Source organism: Acomys russatus, chromosome 28, assembly GCF_903995435.1.
Source record: "Acomys russatus chromosome 28, mAcoRus1.1, whole genome shotgun sequence".
Classification (NCBI taxonomy): domain Eukaryota; kingdom Metazoa; phylum Chordata; class Mammalia; order Rodentia; family Muridae; genus Acomys; species Acomys russatus.
In genome coordinates, this window is record NC_067164.1 from 42,373,741 (window position 1) to 42,392,033 (window position 18,293).

Here is an 18,293-nt window from a genome sequence, read left to right on the forward strand (position 1 = left end):
GGTGCCCTCTTCTGGTATATATGCAGGCAGAACACTGTGTATTAAATAAATAAATCTTTAAAAATAAATAAATAAATAAAAATAAAAATGGAAAAAAGAGCCGAGAGTTATGGTGCACATCTATAAACCCAGCACTCGGGGAAGCATAGCCAGGTGGATCGCTGTGAGTTCAAGGCCAGCCTGGTCTACAAAGCAAGTTCAGGACAGTCAGGGCTACACAGAGAAGTCCTGTCTTGAAAAACCAAACAAACAAACAATCAAAAAACCAAACAAACAAACCAAGAAAGAAAGAAAAACAGCCTGTATGGACTATGGGAGAGTATAAATAACCCAAATAACAAAGATCAATCACTTTGGGCTGGGGAGGTAGCTCAGAGGCTAAGAACACCAACTGCTCTTGCAGAGGTCCTGAGTTCAATTCCCGGCAGCCACATGGTGGCTAACAACCATCTATAGTGAGATCTGGTGCCCTCTTCTGCCCTGCAGGCATACAAGCAGGCAGAACATTGCATAAATAAATTAAATAAATAAATAAATAAGAAATCTCAAGATGAAAAGTCTTCCAACAACTAAATACAAAACCACAGGTGAGAAACAGTAAGCGACAAACAGACAAGGGTATGTTTTAAGAAGGCCTAATAATGTCGTTATGTAAGGGCTTCGTGTAAGATAAGTGGAAGAAAAGGTATAAGCAAAACAGAAGTCACTGAGAAACATGCAGAAACGGCAGAGCGGACACGCCTACCCTCAGCGCTTGAGAGTGCAGGCAGGAGGACCCGAGCAAGGCCGCCCTGCAGCATACAGAGGGGGCAGAGGGAGTGTGGCCAAAACAACTGCCATCTTGCTGTGTAGCCTGGGTTGGTCTGAAATTGACAACCTTCCTGCTTTTACCTGCTTAGTGGTGCAAAGTTCAGTACAACTGCTGATATTAAAATTTCAATGAGGGGCTAGAGCGATGGCTCAGTGAGTTAAATGCCTGTGGTGTGTGAGACCGTGAAGGCTTGAGCCTGCGTCTCCAGCATCCATGTAAACGCTGGGCATGGTGGTACATATGTGGGAGCGAACAGTAAGAGAGGGCAGACACAAAAACCTCGAGCTCACTGGCATCTAGCCAATAGGTGAGGCCTGTCCCCAAAATAACATGGGCAGTGATACAGGAGGGCACAAGTCAACCTCTGGCCTCTGCAAACACAGCCAGACACATACAAACATGTATGTGTACACACACACACACACACACACACACACACACACACACACACAAAGTGAAAGGATAAAACATAAGATTAGGCATGCTAAAAAATATTAGTGTTCTAAAAACAATTCATAAGACACAAAAAAGGAAGTCCAAATTTTCAGAATAAAAGTTTTTTTAAAGCTATGGTAAGGTATGCTAATATCTAATTTTATTTATTTATTTATTTGGTTGTTGCTTTGGTTTTTCTTTTTTTAAATATTTATTTATTTTGTATACAGTGGTCTGCCTGCATGTACACCTGCAGGCCAGAAGAGGGCACCAGATGACATTATAGATGGCTGTGAGCCACCATGTGGTTCCTGGGAATTGAACTCAGGACCTCTGGAAGAACAGTCAGTGCTCTTAATCTCTGAACCATCGCTCCAGCCCAGTTTGGTTTTTGAAAACAGGGTTTCTCTGTGTAACCTTGGCTGTCTTGGACTCACTTTGTATATCAGGCTAGCCTCGAACTCACAGAGATTCTGTCTGCCTCTGCCTCCTGAGTGCTGGGATTACAGGTGTGTGCCATTGTGCCCAGCTGTTAATATTTTATTAGCTGAGAAAGTTTTATTCTTCCCCCGCCCCCTGCAAGAAAGAAAAAAAAAACAAACAAAAAAAAAACAAAACGTGAGCAAGGCCTAATAGTGTAAAGCTGTAACCCCGGCTCCTTAGGTGGCTAGGGTAAAACAACCACAAATTCCAGGCCAACCTGGAATACATTGTAAACTCAAGGCAATCCTGGGGACCCTAGTGAGACCACGCATCAAAGAAAGAAGAGAACTGTAACGCAGCTTGGGGTTACCTTACTTGATTATCATGGAGTCACGCGCCAGAGCTACAAAAATAAGTCAACATGTGGATATGAAGCTACAGCTCAGGAAGCACATGTGACCCCACCGGTGGTGAAGGGAACTGGATCTTCCCCAGATACATCCTAATAAGGTGCTAAATAAAGAGAAGCACCCAGAAGACACAGTCCATACGAGGGAAAGATGAGGAAGGCAAACGTAACACTTTAGAGATGTTTTTCACCCTACAAGAGTTTGTTCAACTAAGTGCTCATATAGAGTAAAAGAAAGGGGGGCTGGAGAGATGGCTCTTCCAGAGGTCCTGAGTTCAATTCCCAGCAACAACATGGTGGCTCCTGACCATCTACAGTGTGATCCGATGCCCTCTTCTGTCATGGAGGCAGAGCACCGTATACATAATAAATAAATAAATAAATCTTTTTAAAAATATTAACAAAAATCAAATGAAAGAAAGCCAAGTGAAGTGATACACACATCTATAATCCTATCTGGATAGATCATGAATTTGAGGCCAGCCCAAGAAACAAAGCAAGATGGAAGAAAGAAGAAAAGGGAGAGAGGAGGTAAAGGAAAGATGCAGCATTGTAATAAATATAAGATTAGATAAAACAAATTCAAATGAGCACCAACTGCATAGGACAACAACAGCGTCTAATAAATTAGAGGCTTAAAAGACATATACAAATAATGTGCAATATGGACAAACACAAGTTCTTCTGAGGACCTTACTGCTTAAAATCAGGGTACAGTTATTCCCTTTATAATTCCTTTAGCCATGCAACAGTTTCTTTAAGCAGAAGAGTAAAAAGTAAGACACACCAGAAAGAAACATAGTTATACAAAGAATAGAGTTGAAGTGGATTTAACTGAAAGAAAGCTGCACACTGCATTTCACTAAGGAAACATAACCAAAGTTATCCACGTATTATAACATGTTTGACAGCAGTAGCTTAGAGGTAAGGCATCACAAAATATGGACTAAGCACGGTAGTTATGGGAAGCCGTGAGGTTGGATCTTTATAGTTTCACTGAGATAAAGCTCATCTGTAAAACTCACCACTTCAAGTGTAGGCTGAGTTTGGTAGGCTTTTTTTTTAAGCATATTCTGCATTAAATAAACACTTGTCAAATTCAATGTTATAACGTGCCTATTACGTTTATCAGAGATGTAAGCGCGAGAGTACAGTGGAAACAAAAAAGATGAGGCAACTATACGTAACACAGGTTATGTAACCTGTGGACATAAGTACCCAAATCTGAAACTTTACCCAGAAATAGGAGTATGTTTTGAGTGTTTCTGTGTGTGTGTTCTGTATCACGCAACAGCTTTACTATTTTGGTAAACTCTACCTCAGTGTACCTGCTTTGTTTTTGCAGTCATGTATTTTGCTCTACGCATTCAAAAACACTATTTTGAGAAGGCAAGAGTTCCATAGGGTCCAGATGGCAACAGTGTCCCAGCACAGAGAAAGCGGGCCACAATCAGTGAACTCTTGGATAAAAGACAAAGAAACATAGAAGCAAATGTAGAACTATTTGCAACAGAAAGAAAATGTGTCTGTAGCAAGAGGACAGTGGCGCAACAAAGCCAGGGCACACTCGGTAGACCAAGCTCTCAAAGTGTTTTAAAGGAAAGACGTGCAGTTACACCCATCTGCATGGACCAAGTTCTAGACAGTGGCTCCATGGGTGTGCAAGATTGAAATTGTAGCTAACTATATATTACTGTCATCGCACTTTTAGTTTTTCTAACTGAAAGCTTTTTTACATGAAAACTTAATGACTGTTACCAGTACGAATTCTAGCATTTATAAACCAGTGACGTGGGAGAAGCTAGCACAAGTTACACTACTAGTCCAGGATGGTTGGAGACACAAATGCTATAGAAACTCTCACCAAGTTACGCAGCTTTAGGCAAATGCCCCCTCTGCTTGGGACAGCAGCTTCTCTCTCTCTCTCTGAACTTAGATTCCATTTCTGAGTCACAGTTAATGTAGTCTGTGTCATGCCTAATCGCTCAGCTGTCAGTCCTTTCAGACTTCAAAGGTTCTCCAAACCATATCTTGAATTTGACTCACTTACTCTCTCTCATACACACATCATCTAGTCATATATATGTATATATAAGTTTTGTTCATGAAAAATTTGTTCATAAAAATAAAATTTCCAACCACAAAATCTAATTTCTACTTTTCATAATTTTAGCCTCTTTCATATTTTTAATGTCAATAAAACTTTTGAGAAAGTAATTAGATGCTATGAAACAAGACTTATCCTAAAGACAATGTATGTTCACAGTGTCATGCCTGACATGGAACGACGGTTTGTTTGGTCACTAGAATACAGAGTAAGACATGAGTTAACTACGCCCCCTACTGACTGAGTGCTGTAAAAGGAACTTTTATTCAGCTGATTTAAATGTTGTCTGGGAGGCTTACTACCTCCATTGTGAATCTAACCCTAGGCCTGGAAGCTTCTAGCCTTCTTATAATCTAACCTAGGCCTAGAATGCTTTCAGCCTAAGAGATTTACTGCTGAATAAGCCCACCTTTTCTAGTTCTTTCTGAGCTCTGGCTCGCTGGTTCAACTCAGCTGTTCTGGCTCAAACTCCTCTCCAAGCTGACTGGTTCAAACTGCCTTCTCTTAGCTTCTGACTGGACTGCTCTGCTTGGCCTCAAACTAACTCTAGCAATCTGTTCTAATCTTCTGGCTCCTTCTCATTCTCTGGCTCGTTCTGTCTTCACCTGTATCCAGTTCATAAAACTCTCCCAGTAAAAACTGCCTCTGGATCCCATGAGCTGAGCTGCCATGATCTCAGCTCCACTGCACTGCCTCTCAGCTGACTGACTCAACCAAACTGCCTGACCAGAACTCAGAGATCTGCTTGTCTCTGTCTCCTGGACTAAAGGCATGTCTAAAGTATTCTAGCCAGACCACAGAGACTTAGAAGACCTTTGGATATGATCTCTTACCAGCCGGATTGCACAGACCTAGGTCTTTGGATGTCATCTCTTGCCAGAACAACCCTGTTCTGAATTAAAATTCCTCTACAATATGCTCTGTTGGCCCTTCCTATGCATCCATGAATTCAAACTGCTAAGGACTAAAAACGTTTAAATTGTATCTGTACTGCACATGTGCAAACTTTTAATTATTCCCTACACAATATAGTCTAAAAATTATTTCTATCAAATTTGTGCTATATTAGGCATTGTACGTAAGGATGGTTTAAAGCATGTTGGAGAATTACGTATATTACATACAAATAATAAACAATTTTTGTTAAAGAAGACAGAACATCAGCAGAGACCCTGCAATCTGCCCCATGGATCCCATAGGATAACTATGTGAGTGTACTTCATAAAAGCCAAATTTACAATGCAAACAGGTTTGTAGCCAAAATGATTCGCACATCTTAGGCCAAATATATTTAAGATAGGGACTTAATACAGAAACAGGGACTGTTTTAGACTTAATTGCTCAGGATCACACTACACAGCTTGATTACAGCTGACACTTGTGACTCTTTACTGGAAATGTATGGAGACAGTTTCAGTCACTACGGGGAACATCTGGAAGGCAGAGGCCAGGGTGTTGCTAAACATCTGTAACACACAGAGCTAGACACATAAAACAAAGAATTTCTACCTCGAACGCTAAATAAGTATTTAAGTTGAGGAATCTTGCCTACATAAATTTTCCTTCTTAATTTGTGCAATAAGGCAATCCTGTTAGTTTTACTAATCAACCAAAAAGTCTAGCTTGCTTTAATTTTGTTCAAAGGCCAAAGCAGAGATTAACTCTCTGGGGGGAAAATGTCTCTGCCTGTAGTCACAGCACCGGGAAGGCTAGAGAACATTTGTTATTAGTTTCAGGCCAAGCCAGACTATAGAATGAGCGAGAAGCAAGTCAGGGACATAGCACAGCTTTGTCTCAAAAGCAAAACAAAACAACAACAACAACAAAAACACCACAAACCCAAAACAAAACAAAACAAACAACAAAAAAGCTAAAACAAAATAGATCTGGGGCAGTGGCTTAGTGAGTGAGAGTGCTTGGTGTATGAGCTTAAAGACCTGAGCTTAGACCTCCCAGCACTCATACAAAAGGTGAAGGGCTCCCCCGTGTAACCCTAGAGTTGGGCTGCTAGACACACAGGCAGATTGTTAGAACTTGCTGACAAAGAGGTCAAGTTGCTGAAGCTCCAGGTTCAAGGACAGATGCTATCTTGGCACTCAGGGAGACAGAGGCAAGAGGATCTCTATGGGTTCAAGGCCAGCTTGATCTACAAAGTGAATCCAGGACAGCCGGGGGTGGGGGTGGAGGGGGGGAGAATGTGCATATATATGAATGAATACATAAGGGTAGAGAGTAATAGGTCAGTGTTAGCTCTCAGCATGAATACCAGAAAGCCACTGTGTAGACTTCACCTTTTACCTTAATCCTAAGAATGAGACAAGTTGGGGTTGACTCATTCACACAATGACATGGAATTTAAATTTTCCACCTAAAGCCTAAATTTTCACTCTTTATAACTTTATAGTCTCTCACCAGTGTTATTTTTAGCTATAACAAGAAAGTGAGAAAGCAACTGTGTGAGACGCTGACCTAGCACTCCTTTCCACCCAACTGGGCTGCCCGGCATACTTGCCTCTCCATCTCCATCATCCTGCCCACCATACCTGCATCTCCATCATCCTGTCCAGCACACCTCGGTCTCCATCTCCATCATCCTGCCCAGCATACCTGCCTCTCCATCTCCATCATCCTGCCCACCATACCTGCGCCTCCATCTCCATCATCCTGCCCACCATACCCGCATCTCCATCTCCATCATCCTGCCCGGCATACCTGCCTCTCCATCTCCATCATCCTGCCCAGCATACCTGCGTCTCCATCTCCATCATCCTGCCCAGCATACCTGCGTCTCCATCTCCATCATCCTGCCCAGCACACCTGCGTCTCCATCTCCATCATCCTGCCCAGCATACCTGCCTCTCCATCTCCATCATCCTGCCCGGCATACCTGTGTCTCCATCTCCATCATCCTGCCCAGCATACCTGCCTCTCCATCTCCATCATCCTGCCCAGCATACCTGCCTCTCCATCATCCTGCCCACCATACCTGCGTCTCCATCTCCATCATCCTGCCCAGCATACCTGCGTCTCCATCTCCATCATCCTGCCCAGCATACCTGCCTCTCCATCATCCTGCCCGGCATACCTGCGTCTCCATCTCCATCATCCTGCCCAGCATACCTGCCTCCCCATCTCCATCATCCTGCCCACCATACCTGCGTCTCCATCTCCATCATCCTGCCCAGCATACCTGCGTCTCCATCTCCATCATCCTGCCCACCGTACCTGCCTCTCCATCATCCTGCCCGGCATACCTGCATCTCCATCTCCATCATCCTGCCCAGCATACCTGCGTCTCCATCTCCATCATCCTGCCCAGCATACCTGCATCTCCATCTCCATCATCCTGCCCAGCATACCTGCATCTCCATCTCCATCATCCTGCCCAGCATACCTGTGTCTCCATCTCCATCATCCTGCCCACCATACCTGCGTCTCCATCTCTATCATTCTGCCCAGCATACCTGCCTCTCCATCTCCATCATCCTGCCCAGCATACCAGCGTCTCCATCTCCATCATCCTGCCCAGCATACCTGTGTCTCCATCTCCATCATCCTGCCCACCGTACCTGCCTCTCCATCATCCTGCCCGGCATACCTGCGTCTCCATCTCCATCATCCTGCCCAGCATACCTGCATCTCCATCTCCATCATTCTGCCCAGCATACCTGCCTCTCCATCATCCTGCCCAGCATACCTGCGTCTCCATCTCCATCATCCTGCCCAGCATACCTGCATCTCCATCTCCATCATCCTGCCCAGCATACCTGCGTCTCCATCTCCATCATCCTGCCCACCATACCTGCGTCTCCATCTCTATCATTCTGCCCAGCATACCTGCCTCTCCATCTCCATCATCCTGCCCAGCATACCTGCGTCTCCATCTCCATCATCCTGCCCAGCATACCTGTGTCTCCATCTCCATCATCCTGCCCACCGTACCTGCCTCTCCATCATCCTGCCCGGCATACCTGCGTCTCCATCTCCATCATCCTGCCCAGCATACCTGTGTCTCCATCTCCATCATCCTGCCCACCGTACCTGCCTCTCCATCATCCTGCCCGGCATACCTGCGTCTCCATCTCCATCATCCTGCCCAGCATACCTGCATCTCCATCTCCATCATTCTGCCCAGCATACCTGCCTCTCCATCATCCTGCCCAGCATACCTGCGTCTCCATCTCCATCATCCTGCCCGGCATACCTGCATCTCCATCATCCTGCCCACCATACCTGCGTCTCCATCTCCGTCATCCTGCCCACCATACCTGCGTCTCCATCTCCATCATCCTGCCCACCATACCTGCGTCTCCATCTCCATCATCCTGCCCAGCATACCTGCCTCTCCATCTCCATCATCCTGCCCAGCATACCTGCGTCTCCATCTCCATCATCCTGCCCAGCATACCTGCGTCTCCATCTCCATCATCCTGCCCAGCATACCTGCCTCTCCATCTCCATCATCCTGCCCGGCATACCTGCCTCTCCATCTCCATCATCCTGCCCGGCATACCTGCCTCTCCATCTCCATCATCCTGCCCGGCATACCTGCCTCTCCATCTCCATCATCCTGCCCGGCATACCTGCCTCTCCATCTCCATCATCCTGCCCGGCATACCTGCCTCTCCATCTCCATCATCCTGCCCAGCATACCTGCCTCTCCATCTCCATCATCCTGCCCACCATACCTGCGTCTCCATCTCCATCATCCTGCCCACCATACCTGCCTCTCCATCTCCATCATCCTGTCCGGCATACCTGCCTCTCCATCTCCATCATCCTGCCCGGCATACCTGCCTCTCCATCTCCATCATCCTGCCCGGCATACCTGCATCTCCATCTCCATCATCCTGCCCGGCATACCTGCGTCTCCATCTCCATCATCCTGCCCAGCATACCTGCGACTCCATCTCCATCATCCTGCCCAGCATACCTGCCTCTCCATCTCCATCATCCTGCCCAGCATACCTGCGTCTCCATCTCCATCATCCTGCCCACCATACCTGCCTCTCCATCTCCATCATCCTGCCCACCATACCTGCGTCTCCATCTCCATCATCCTGCCCAGCACACCTGCCTCTCCATCTCCATCATCCTGCCCAGCATACCTGCGACTCCATCTCCATCATCCTGCGCAGCATACCTGCCTCTCCATCTCCATCATCCTGCCCAACATACCTGTGTCTCCATTTCCATCATCCTGCCCAGCATACCTGCCTCTCCATCTCCGTCATCCTCCCAACATACCTGTGTCTCCATCTCCATCATCCTCTGCTTCATTTCTCTGATTTCTGCCTGTGTTTCTGCTTCTCTAAGGCGAATGCTCATCAGTTCATCTTGTAGCTCATTGACAGCGTTTTTCTTGGGTGGGTCCTTCCATCTTCCAGAAGTCCGAGCTAAATGACGCTAAAGCATAGAACATCACATCGCAACAAATACTCTATCAGGGTAAGAGTTGACTTTACAGAGCATGTATTTAACGCTGTCCACAATCTGTCTGCCTACCTGTCTGTCTGTCTAAGTGAAGCTCTTGCTCTGCACTCTGTACTGCTGGACGGCTTTGGGCTTGCAATCTTCCTGCCTCAGCCTTCAAATTCCCATGCCTAGCTTAGTGTATACTTTGTTCCAGCTGGGTACTTTTCAAAATTCGTTTTTTGGGTTTTTTTTTAAGCCATGATAATATCAACGACTAATTTCTTTTGTTCTTTTAAAATTATATTGCATCTATCACTGGTTTGGGGATGGGGGATACCTCAGAGCACACAGGTGGAGCTCAGAGAACAGCCTGCAGGAATCGGTTCTCTTTCACTATGTGAGCCTGGAGGTCTTAACTCTGGCTCTCAGCCTTGGTTACGAGGCCTTGCAGCCAAGTGGCCCCTCTCTCTGAGTCATCTTCAGGCCCCCTCAAAGATCAATTTCAATCTTTACCTCTCTTCCTACCCCACCCCATCCTCCCAACTCCCTAAGCCCCACCCACCACCCAGCCCCCAAAGCCCCACCCCCCAACTCTCCACCCCCCCACCCACCCCAACTCCCCACCCCACCCCCCATTCCCCAACTCCCCAAGCCCCACCTCATCCAAACCAAGATCACCATTCTGAAGCAGCCTGGGTTTTTATTGTTTGTTTGTTTATTTGTTTTTCGAGACAGGGCTTCTCTGTGTAGCCTTGGCTGCCTGGACTTGCTCTGTAGACCCGGCTGGAATCAGACTCAGAGATCTACCTGACTCTGCCTCCTAAGTCCCAGGAATAAAGGCTTGCACCACCACTGCCACCTCCAGCGACTGGCAACTGTGTAGTTTTAAAAATTCAGTCTTTTGCCCTACAGATTGTTATGTTTTGTTCTTTATCAAATTTCCTTCCCAAGTAAAAACATTTGTATGAATACACCTAAAGTGTTGTTTATTTTGTGATCAGCATTTTCAAAAGAAGTTACAAATTTACAAATACACACTGACACCCCCTTCTGCTGTTTCCCACTTCCCAACAAAGCACCAGACAGCAAAGAAAATCTTTGTCTGGTAAACACAAAGAATATCAAACTGCTCTCTAATTTCTGCGCCATAGGTTGGTGCTGTAGCAATTCACCAGACGGGTTTCTCTGCGCCGTGGGGAGAAGCTCACAGAGAAACTGACAACTGGCCAAAGCCCAGAGACTAATTTTATATGGAATGCTCAGCCAAAATGAGACTTCTGTGTCATACTCCCTCCCCTCAAGGCTCAGGGCCACTGTGGGAGAGGGGATAGAAAAACTCTAAGAGCCAGCAGCTGGGGTAGACCAGAGCAAAGCCGTGTCTCCTGGACATGACAGCACCACTGTATTCATGACCAGTCAGCAGCTGCGGTACCTGAACAGGAACCACCCAGTCCAGACTCCGGTGTGACCTGGGGCAGGCTCCTGAGCTCCCAGCCATAGCTAAAGCACTAATGACAGAGCCCTGGGTGACCTGGGGCAGGCTCCTGAGCTCCCAGCCATAGCTAAAGCACTAACGACAGAACCCTGGGTTAGGCAGAGTCAGCTTTCTTTAAGAATGTGGCTTCTAGTAGGTCAATCGTCCGGAAACGGTTGCTCCATACTCATGAGTGTGAGGGCAGCAAAAACCGGGGCAGTGAGTTTAAAAGAAGAAAAAAGGATCTGAGGTGGGGGAGGCAAAGGGTGGATCTGGGCGTATCGAGGGGCGGCGGGGAGCATGAGGGTGCATATGACCAAGATACATAGCACACATGAATCAGATTCTCAGAGGACAAAAACATACTTGATAAAAAGGAAAGCTCTGTACTATAGAAGAGAAATATGCCCTTAAAGTTCTCTAGGAAAGGCTGAACAGTGTGGAAGTCCAAGCACAGTAATAAAAACACAACCTGGCTCCTAGTTTATGTTTTGTTCCACTTTAAGAGTTATACAAAGCACAATTTAAACGTGCTCTCAAGTTAACAAATGTCCTCAACTGTGACACTAAGCAGTATCTTTCATCGCCTACTGCTGGTCACCAGCTACATCAAGGTCACACAGACAAAACGCTTTCCAGTCCCTTCAGGGACACACGTCAGCTCAGACGTACTTGCCAGTGTTCTTCTAAGTCCCGGACTTGCTGGCGCAGTTCTTTCAGACCCATAATGGCCTCAGCCTCTCTCAGCTTCACGGCGATGAGCTCCTCCTGAAGCCTCGCGATGTTGTCCTCATCGGGAAATGAGTTGTTCTTCTAAAGTCAGAGAAAATGTGAGACTTTGAAAATTTAACACGCCTTTTAAAAACTAGTTCGTGCGCCTGTGTGTGCGTGTGCGTGTGTGTGTGTGTGTGTGTGTGTGTGTGTGTGGAGGTTGGAAGATAACCTATGGTCCGTTCTCTCTCCTCCCACCATTCAGATTCTGGGGAGAGATCTCATGTCTAATTGTAGTCTTAACTGTCGAACACGGATTTGTAGGAAAGTAACAAAAAAGAACCAGCACTCTTAATTGAAGACATCAGAAGATGGAAAGATCTCCCATGCTCATGGATTGGTAGGATTAACATAGTAAAAATAGCCATCCTACCAAAAGCAATCTACAGATTCAATGTAATCTCCATTAAAATTCCAACACAATATTTCAAGGAAATTGAAAAACCAATCTTCAATTTTATATGGAAACATAAAAATCCCAGGATAGCTAAAAAATAATATTAGATAATAAAGGAACTGCTAGAAATATTAACACTCCATATCTTTTTTTTTTTTTTTTTTCTTAGCAAGTCACACCAGGCTTGGTAGAGCATGCTTTAAAAAAAAATTTTTTTTTTATAGATGGTTATGAACCACCATGTGGGTGCTGGGAACTGAACTCAGGACCTTTGGATGAGCAGCCAGTGCTCTTAACCTCTGAGCCATCTCTCCAGCTTAACACTCCATATCTTAAGTTGTACTACAGAGCTATAATAATAAAAACGGCATGGTACCGGCATAAAAGCAGACACATATCAACTGAACCAGCCGAATCAATGGGGTCAAGCTGAAGACCCAGCTAAGAGTCCAGACTCCTATGGATGCCTGATTTCGATCAAGAAGCTGAAACTACACACTAGAGAAAAGACAGCATCTTCAACAAGTCAAACTGGGTGGCTGCTTGTAGAAGAATGCAAATAGACCCACATTTATCTCCCTGCACAACACTCGACCCCAAATGGACCAAGCTCCTCACATACAAAGACCATGCTACCCTGAATTCTCTGTTACTGAAGAGGTAACAGAGAACAGTCCTGAACTCCCTGACTCGGGAAGGATTTTCTGACTCGGCATCGTTACGGTTATCTCCACCGTCCCTTCAAACAAGGCCTCAAGCACACCACTAAGTAGCCAAAGCTGACCTTGAACTTCCGTCCACATCTCGAGTGCTGGGACTGTGGGTGTGTGCCCATAGCTGGCTTTAAGTGCTGGAGGCTGAACGCAGGGCCGTGCACTGTGGGCAAGCACTGTATCGCCTACCGACTAGCAGCATTTTCCTTATTTGCTAGTTCAGTTACTAATACATAGTTCTTTGCATGTTTAAAAAAAAACCAGGTCTCCTTCAGTTCATTAGTAAGCATTTAGAAGTCTCCGGCACGTCCGCCCTCAGATGCAGCAGAGCAGAGAGCTCATGCGGCTCCTCACCCACCTTCTCCATACCCAGCACTTTGTCCTGCATCTCCTTCAGCGCACACTGAGACTCAGCCTCACTTAGCCTGGCTTGGACCAATTCCTTCTCCAGCTGCAGCACAAAATCTTCATTGTAGGTGGAGCTGCATTTATGCTAAAAGTTACAAACATACACCAAAGTTTCAGGAAACTACAAACATGCAAGTATATACACATAAGAAAAGCAATGAATAATTTTAATTTGGGTATTATGGGAGACTAAAAAAAGCAAAGTTCTATCTACCCAGTATTACAAATTATTTTCTTTTCCCAACAAATAAACTTTAAAAAAAAAAAGAAAGAAAAAGAAAAGGTCAGTTCCGGTGTCCTTTGGTTTTGGTAACGAGCTGTATCACATTTCTCGACGGTCATATAAAGTACCCGTCCTTTTTCTGTCCACCTCTCAAGATACTAAGAATCTGTTCTGGCCCCACACACATGTAGCCATTAACCTCAAGCAATGACTCAGTCCTCGCAGCGCACCTAACTCTTACCGAGTACAGTTAGACACAAACTGGTTTTCCAGCGCAAGTACCTTGGGTCCAACCCCCAGCACCAACAAAAGTATAAAGCTAAATAGATGCATAAAGTAATTTAACGTTTTTTAATGTCAATTGTTTGTTGAAATATTTCACATACATTGATGTAAACAAAAAACATCGACTTCCCTTTCACTTCTTTCACTGTGGGCAGTAGAATCAGATAAAGTGAGGGGTCCTAAATCCCAATGAAGTAAAATTGTATTTGCTTTAAAAATGTCTCTCTCTCCACCCACGGTGTTCATACACTCCAATGCAGGCAGCAAGTCACTGTACATCCCGGCTGCTGCGAAACCCATGAGTCTCCTGCCTCAGCTCCTAAAACGAGTGCTGGGACCAACTGTGTGCACCAGCACCTTCAGCTGTAGGGCAAAACATAAATAAATAAAGCTCCTATCTCGGGGGGTGGGGGGGGTAGGTGGGAGAAAGATGCCTAATTCGTGTGTGTGTGTGTGTGTGTGTGTGTGTGTGTGTGTGTATGTATATGTGTGTATGTATGTGTGTGTGTGTATGTGTGTGTATGTGTATGTATGTGTGTGTATGTGTGTATGTGTGTGTGTGTGTATGTGTGTGTATGTGTATGTGTGTATGTGTGTGTGTGTATGTGTGTGTGTATATGTGTGTGTATGTGTGTGTATGTGTGTGTGAGTGTGTGTGTGTGTGTGTGTGTGTGTGTGTACTTTTAAAAATCATATGGCTATCACTTTACACTTATCTCAGGTATTAAAAAGAAAAGGCAACTCCAAAATTTAAAAGACTATAGAGAAGAGTCTCCTAACTGCACTGTTATGAGTGAAGAATGGTTCTGTCTACCTTAGGAATAAAATGGATATCAAATTAAAACTATTAAAAATGATAAAATGCTTTCATGAAAGCATTTCAATTTTCTAAGACTCTTGGCAGCCTCCTGCCCATCTACCCAACAGGACGTGCAAATGGAGGCGTCCCTCCTCTTGGCTTTGGGAATTGAACACAAGGCTCTGTGCCTATTAGGTGAGCATTCTACCAGTAAGCTACATGACAGAACATCTTTTCCTTTTGAAACAGAGTCCCACTAAGCTGGTCAGATAAGAACTGAACTTGCTCTTCAGCCTGTGTCACTAGGCACTTTAACCAACAACTTCCCACCTCTAATAATTCCAGCTGTATTACGAATAATGCTTATATAGAAAGCTCATCTGCAACCATCCTTAATAAACACCTCAGCAAATGAAAAAAAAAAATGCTCTTTTAGAATGACTTCAAGCTAAAGATGCCATAATTTCTTAATGAGATCACAGCTATCCTACAGGCACTACCAATACTGTGAGCTCTTAAAGGTAAAACTCTGATAAGATCCGTTCAAGTCTGCCTGCCAACATCCTGTGTGAGGAGAGCCCTAAGAAGACGAAAAACTCAACCAACTGCCCACGTGAAAGCAGAGGGGAGGAGGGACTGCTGGAGCCAGAGGGGTGGAGAACACAAGGAGAACACAGCCCGCAGAATCAACTACACAGGGCTCACAGGAGCCACAGAGACTGCAGCAGGGTGTCTGTACGCGTGCTGTGCTCTTGAACTTGAGGGTTTTGCTGAACTCCTAATGACAGAAGTGGGGTTGCCTGCGGCTCTTCCGTCTGCTCGCGGGACCATTTTCCCTCTACTGGGTTGCTTTAATCCAGCCTTTATATGAGGGTAGATGCACACTCTTGCTGCATCCTGAGCTCAGCTGGCACCCCTAGGAGGTCTGCTCTGTCTGAAGGGAAACAGAGGAGCAGTGGGTGGGGTGAGAAGGGAGGAGGGGCTGTCGTTGGGATACGCAGTGTGACAGAATGATAAATAATTAAAACTTAGAAAAGAAAGTGGAATCTTCAACCTGTCAGAAATAAATTACCTCATGCATACACTAAAACACTAAAGAACTACTAGAAACAAAATTATTAACCTGTCACACAACGAGCGACTTGCAGCTTGCGATTTTTATAAACTGAAACATAGTATCAGACATAGTGTTTTGTTCTTACAACGAGAAGTTCCTAAAAGAGTGCATTTAATATTCCAACAGTAACTTGGACATATACACATTCTGTCTTTACTACGTGACAACTGCCACAGTTATAATCACTGACGGTCAGCAAGGAACCGTTGACTTCAGTCCATGTATACACAGACAGCCTGTGACACAAGCAAATCCCAGTCCCACGACATCAAGACAATGATTTCCTAGTAAATGGCTCTGCTTTCCAATCTCAAGTACTTTTCTGGTATTGCAGAACGTTGCAAATACAAACTAGAAAGTTCTCTGCTTATGTCTTGAATTTTAAAAAAAAAATCTCAGAGATGGAAGAAGGAAAGAAGATAATGACCCAGTGAAAACTGAGCATTTGTATTCAGGGAAGCTTCTTACACAGAGTGGCTAACCCTTTACCTAAAATATAGACAAGTTCTTTAGACTTTAGATTTGGGGCTTTTTTGCTTGTTTGTTTGTCTGTTTTTTGCACAGATTTTAACACGTGAACATCTCTTAAAATACCACATTCCAAAATGCTCCAAAATCTAAAACAGTTGTGATCGTGGTGTCTCCTCACAGCAACGGAACACTGACTAAGACAATGCTGCCCTCTGACTTCAAGATATTATACACTCACAGACAGACCCTGTCTCAAGAAAACAAAACAGAGGGGGGAGAGAGAGAGAGACAGAGGGAGAGACAGAGAGAGAGGGAGAAAAGAGAGGGAGAGGGAGAAGCACATTATCCATCTACGCACGTAAAGGAAGCCATGTAACCCTGAAGCCTTTCTTGTAGCACTTCTCAGAACTCAAATAAATAACTTAAAAGTTCTCTGCGTACCCTACAGCAGCAGAGTCCGAGTCAGCAAAACCGAACAGCGCTTCTCTCAGTAAGTTAGCAAACAGTATTTACTAGATGAATAAGCTAACTTTAGGCTTGCCTACAAGAAAATTCAAAATTACCCTGTTTTTTATCCAAATGTGACTTAGCAATTTAGAGCTACTTTTAAAAACCATGCAATGTTTACAACTCATTCCCAAGACAAAGTATGTCATAGCCCATGTCAGCACAAGACAAACCAGTGGGCAGTACGTATGACTGTCACATTCATAAGCCCGTGGGAGAAATAAACAGTAACAGAAATCAGAGCAGACCTGCTCTGTAACGCACCCTCTCGTCTCCTGCAGCACACTGTGCCCAGAATGGCTGGGGGGTGGGGGTGGGGGAGGGGTGGGGGTAGGGGGAGGGGTAGGGGTGGGGGAAGGGGTGCTTAGTCAATGGCCAGTGGCAGCTGGGAAGCCAAGAGGGGAGAATCAACAACCCAAAGCCAGTTTGAGCTACAGAGTCTCTATGTGAAACTTAGTGAGACTGTGTATCAAGACAAAAAACTAAGAGAGGGCTGAGAACACAGCTAGGTGACAGACCACATGTCCAGCGTGCATGAAGCCCTGAGTTCAAACCCCAGGGCCACCAAAAAATAGTGTCATTTACATATGATTTCCTTCTAATATATGAAAAGCTGCATAAGTCTTTTAAAATTAAATGTTATCTCTAGTTATTTTTAATTGCTGTTAATCATAAATGTTAAAAATAATCTCACTGCAGTGGCCTCTTATTGTATATTAAAAATTAATAAAAACAGATTACTTAACGGTTGTAAAGATCAAGTCTCATCTTTACAAGGGTGGCTACAGTAACCAAATCCATCACTGGTCTAGGACACAACTCATTTTATAATTAAAAACAAAATAAATTCTACAATTTCTCTCTTATCTAAACCTCTAAGTGAATCTAAGTTTATAGAAAATACAATGGCACAATGGGCAAGACTCAGAAAAATTCGGAATATGAAATAAAACCACTGAGCTTTATCTGTCCTCCCTGGGCCTGGTTGCGGCCTCTCCTTTAGTCATTCTTCCGTGAGCACTGCACACTCAGCTTTTGGTTACACAGATGCTCTCTGGACTTGATGTGTGCAGCTTTCTATTTGGTTTCTGTTAGGTTTCAATCCCCAGAAGAAATGGCGGAGGCGCCTATTTAACATATCTAAGCAGACCTGGCCTCCAGGTTCTCCCAGCATGCCTCGGCCCCTACAGCACCTCCTAAGCGGCATACCCCACCCACTGCCCTGAACTCTCCAGTCTGGGCTGTTCTCCCCTATATAATCCAACCCCTCTGGTTACAGCTCTCTTCATGCCTTGTCCTCTCTCTCCTCCTTCCCACCTCAGTCTGCTCACGTCCACTCTAGACTCTCCCGATGTCCCTGCCTCTGCCTACATTCTTTTAATCTACAATAAACCGTTTTCTCCACATGTTCCCTTTTCTATTTCTTTTTTTCACTTAATTTTTTCTTCATTCCCCCCCCCCTTTTTTTTTTTTTGCTTGCTTTAAGTTCAATTTGCTCTCATGAATCTACATTTTTTTTCTTTCTTTT

The 18,293-nt window shown here is 44.8% G+C and overlaps 1 protein-coding gene across 3 annotated transcripts in view; it reads right to left on the minus strand.

Moving 5' to 3' along the window:
• Evi5 (ecotropic viral integration site 5) overlaps nt 1-18,293 on the minus strand; it is a 108,571-nt gene that overhangs the window by 44,312 nt on the left and 45,966 nt on the right. For all 3 annotated transcript variants that reach the window (XM_051170911.1, XM_051170910.1, XM_051170908.1), the window contains 3 exons: nt 13,314-13,448; nt 11,747-11,887; nt 9,433-9,591 (listed from right to left, as the gene is read on the minus strand). In XM_051170911.1, coding sequence (XP_051026868.1) covers nt 9,433-9,591; nt 11,747-11,887; nt 13,314-13,448 — 435 coding nt within the window. The remainder of the gene's footprint in view (nt 1-9,432; nt 9,592-11,746; nt 11,888-13,313; nt 13,449-18,293) is intronic.